The 3689-nt window shown below is 45.6% G+C and overlaps 2 protein-coding genes across 7 annotated transcripts in view; one reads left to right on the top strand and one right to left on the bottom strand.

Moving 5' to 3' along the window:
* The window catches only part of HDHD2 (haloacid dehalogenase like hydrolase domain containing 2), a 37855-nt gene extending 34188 nt beyond the window's left edge, over positions 1 to 3667 (top strand). For all 3 annotated transcript variants that reach the window (XM_007122698.4, XM_028480068.2, XM_007122700.4), the window contains exon 7: positions 3164 to 3667. In XM_007122698.4, coding sequence (XP_007122760.1) covers positions 3164 to 3267 — 104 coding nt within the window. In that variant the 3' untranslated portion in view covers positions 3268 to 3667. The remainder of the gene's footprint in view (positions 1 to 3163) is intronic.
* The window catches only part of KATNAL2 (katanin catalytic subunit A1 like 2), a 152879-nt gene that overhangs the window by 31592 nt on the left and 117598 nt on the right, over positions 1 to 3689 (bottom strand). The window lies entirely within an intron of this gene.

Here is a 3689-nt window from a genome sequence, read left to right as displayed (position 1 = left end):
AACAGAGGGAGGCCCGCGTACCACAAAAAAAAAAAAAAAAAAAAAAAAAGCTATTTTGAATTTAAAAACAGAAACAAGAAAACATAGATGTTGCTACAGTTGAATAAGAAGTATTTTCCAGGCCCTGTGTGAACAAAGAATGGGAACAGTCTTCTCATGCTGGGTGTCTGGAGTGAACCATTGGAGCCTTGCAGATAGTGACTCCAGTCACTCTAGAATTAATAGTATTGTTTTTTCACATTTCTAATTCAAAATGATCACCGTCTTCCCAGAAACATGCCCTTTGATGGAAGCAAAAAAGAGGATGTATCAGGGAGTCAGGAAAAATAGCCACACTCCTCATCCTCCCCTGTACCTGAATTTTCAGACTCTTGTCATTCCTCATCATTTTATGATCTGGTCATTGAGGAAACCCTCAGATAACTATTTTCCTCTCGGGTATTGTTCCCATGAACATTTCCTTTCTTTAGGTCACATAACTAAGGATTTACACCAAGTATGAAAACTGGTCCTATGCCAGTCTTGTAGGCCCAGCTCCCCTAGCTGGTCTCCATTGGCTCTGCCTTCTTTTCTGACTGGCAGTTGGTTGTGGTCAGCCTGTCACAGAGGCATCCAGTTAGTCTTAGAGAAGCCAGCAGCTCCACACAATCAAATCTAAAATGTCTAACTTGGAAACGTAGCTAAGTCCAGCTCATGAAAACAGGCCCATTTGTACTGTTCATCTTTGGTCAGAAAAAAGTCCCAAGTAAGCCCACTGTTCTGAAAGCGTACAGAGCAGCCGGCTCCACTCATAAATTTGAACTCAGTGCAGTGAACAATTGCTGGGTTTCCCAGTGTTTGAAAATTACCAGAGAGATTTTAAATTATTCAGTGATAGTCTTGAGCAGTTTTGTTTCTCGGTAACACATGATAGATGCTCAATATACATTTGCTCCACGATTTGTTAGTAAAGACTTATGACTAGCCATAACTAGAATCTGTTTCTGTTTAGCATGTCAAACAATCACCTAGAAAAGATGGGATCACCCTTTGTCCACTGTTGTCAACATGGCTTCCTGCATTCTCCCTCCATTCACCATTTATTCGTCCAGGAAAGTATAGACTGCCACACTGAGTCAGGCCTGAGTGATGGTGGCCTGCTTCATTCACTCGGCCAACGTTTTTGAGCATCTGCCATATGCCAGACACAATGCAGGTTGCTAGAACTATCACACATTCATGAGCCACTGTGTCAATTTGTACTTTGTAGAAACCCCACTTGCAGAGCCAGACTAAGCAAAAGCATTCTGGAAGCTTACGGCTAAGAAACCTGACTTTCACACATTGGCCTTTAGACCGCTGGTTCCAAGAAGTGGGTGGTATAGCAAAAGTTAGTCATTAACTTACCTGTGAGAACAAGCAGAAACCTTGCAAAGGAGTTTACACTCAATGGGATTTAAGCTTGAGAAAAAACTAGCGGTAGAGTTTGCTGTGTGGACCATACTGTGGACAGGTGCCTTGAGGACGCTAAGGTAAGTTAGCTTTGTACGTTAGATGCTGGCTCCTTTCCTGTAGGAATTCACAATCAGCAAGACAGGACAGGAAGCATCTTCACCACCACCTTGTCAAGTTGGGGAAGGGGGGTTTTCAGGCTTGGTGTTTGCTGAACAAAGCCTCTTAAAGAGTAGTTATAGAAAACAGAAGGGATTGTAGACAGTGGTGGGTCTATCGTTGGGGAACCCAGATTTAGACAGAGAATACTGAAAAATGCAGAAGAATAAATAGAGATCACAGAAAAGGGGATGAGGGAGCGAGGAGAAAGGGCAAGTGCAGAGGCAGCGCTGAGACGACAGGGCAGTCGGCCTCGTTCCCCCAAGTCCCCGTCTAAAACATTGTTCCTCCCTCCCTCCCTCCCTTGCTTGCTTCCTTCTTTCCTTTCTTCCTTCCTAAAATGCTGTGGAATGCTCACCATGTGCTACTTATTATGTCAGGTGCTGGGAATACATTGAGGGACATAACAGACGTAGTCCCTGCTCTTAGAGAACTTACAGTCTTAGATGTGAGACACACATTAAACAAATAAATATATAATTACAATTGTTATAAATACTGCAGAGACAAAGAACAGGGTACAGAGAGGGTGCTGGGAATACATTGAGGGACATAACAGACGTAGTCCCTGCTCTTAGAGAACTTACAGTCTTAGATGTGAGACACACATTAAACAAATAAATATATAATTACAATTGTTATAAATACTGCAGAGACAAAGAACAGGGTAGAGAGAGAGAGAATAACAGGGAGGGGATCTCATTTGGATGGGAAGGTGGGACTGACCCGAAGCCTGAAAGAGGTGGTGGTCAGTTGAGAAGAATGTTCCAGGCAAAGGGAGCGGCAGATGTGTCCAGCACAGGACGGCAGCTGGTGAGAGTAGCACGTGCTAAGGTGAGGGGTACTGGGCCTGGTAGGCAACAACAGAGATACGGGGTTCTTTCTGAAGGGCACTGGAACACATTAAGGGTGTTTAAACAGGGGCCATGCATGGTCTGATTTACATTTGTAAGAGTCTGTGACCGTGCTGCGCTGTTCGGTTGTGGGTCTTGAATTGCAGAGCGCAGGGAAAGTTCGGCAGCAGGCCCACCCGTCGGTGCCCTGCCGGGCAGCCTGTCCTACTGGCCAGCCTGTGAGCACCGTGAGCACCCATCTCTCCTTCCCTCCCACCCCCGGGCGCCCTCATTTGCCCGCTCACAGGGCTCCTGTTTGGCAGCAGCTCATGCTGTTTCCAGTCAGCCTCTGGAGCTGACAAGGCCTCTGCCCTGTGGGGTCTGGGCTTTCATTTAAAAGCATTGATTTAATCACCATCCCTATCTGTAGGGCTGCTGGGGGAAGAAGATTATTTCACCAGCTGAGGAGATTCGAAGGCACCCTTAGCTCTCAGGTGACCCAGTACCTGTGACTGTCCATCATGAAAGACCAGAGGGCCTGGGAAATGCTGCATATGACCTTGCTTTGAATTGCCTCATGGCATTCCTGAAGCCTGGATAAAAGATGCTTTGGGAGCTGTGGAGACCTTGATTCTCTCATCATTATAAGGGTGGTCTCTGGTGTCCCAGGTGCTCACGGGGTGTGGTTAATCTGGTGTCCTACCAGTAGCCTTTGTTCAGTGGCTTTACTTTCATTTCAGGGAAATATCGAGCAGCAGACGAAGAAAAAATTAATCCAGCTCCTTACTTAACTTGTGACAGCTTCCCTCATGCCGTGGACCACATTCTGCAGCATCTACTGTGAACCATTATGTGAATCAGAAGCAACTTGAAACGCAGCTTTTCGTTATCTGGAAAGAATCCCTCAACAGCTTAATGCCAGCATGGACAGACAGAGACCACTCAGCCCTGGTCACCATTTAACCCTCTTTCATTGGGCAGTAATTAGAAAGAAAGGTATTGAATTGCGGCCAGACACCAAGCCTGGCTAATCCCTTTTGTTTTTTTTTTTTTTTTTTTTTTTTTTCGTAAAAGAAGATGAGATCCAAAGAAAGGGAAAGCTGAGATTTTGTGCCATTCCTTTTAAAATATTCATCAGGTTAGCAGCGCTGGGGAAGAGTCTACTTCAGGGAGCCTGTTCTCTGCTGTCTCCTCGCTGGTAAATTGGAGGGGTTCAGACTCTGAATAAAGTTGAATGGTGGGGCTTCCCTGGTGGCGCAGTGGTTG

Source organism: Physeter macrocephalus, chromosome 19 (assembly GCF_002837175.3).
Source record: "Physeter macrocephalus isolate SW-GA chromosome 19, ASM283717v5, whole genome shotgun sequence".
Taxonomy (NCBI): Eukaryota; Metazoa; Chordata; class Mammalia; order Artiodactyla; family Physeteridae; genus Physeter; species Physeter macrocephalus.
This window is presented reverse-complemented; position numbering and strand designations above follow the sequence as displayed.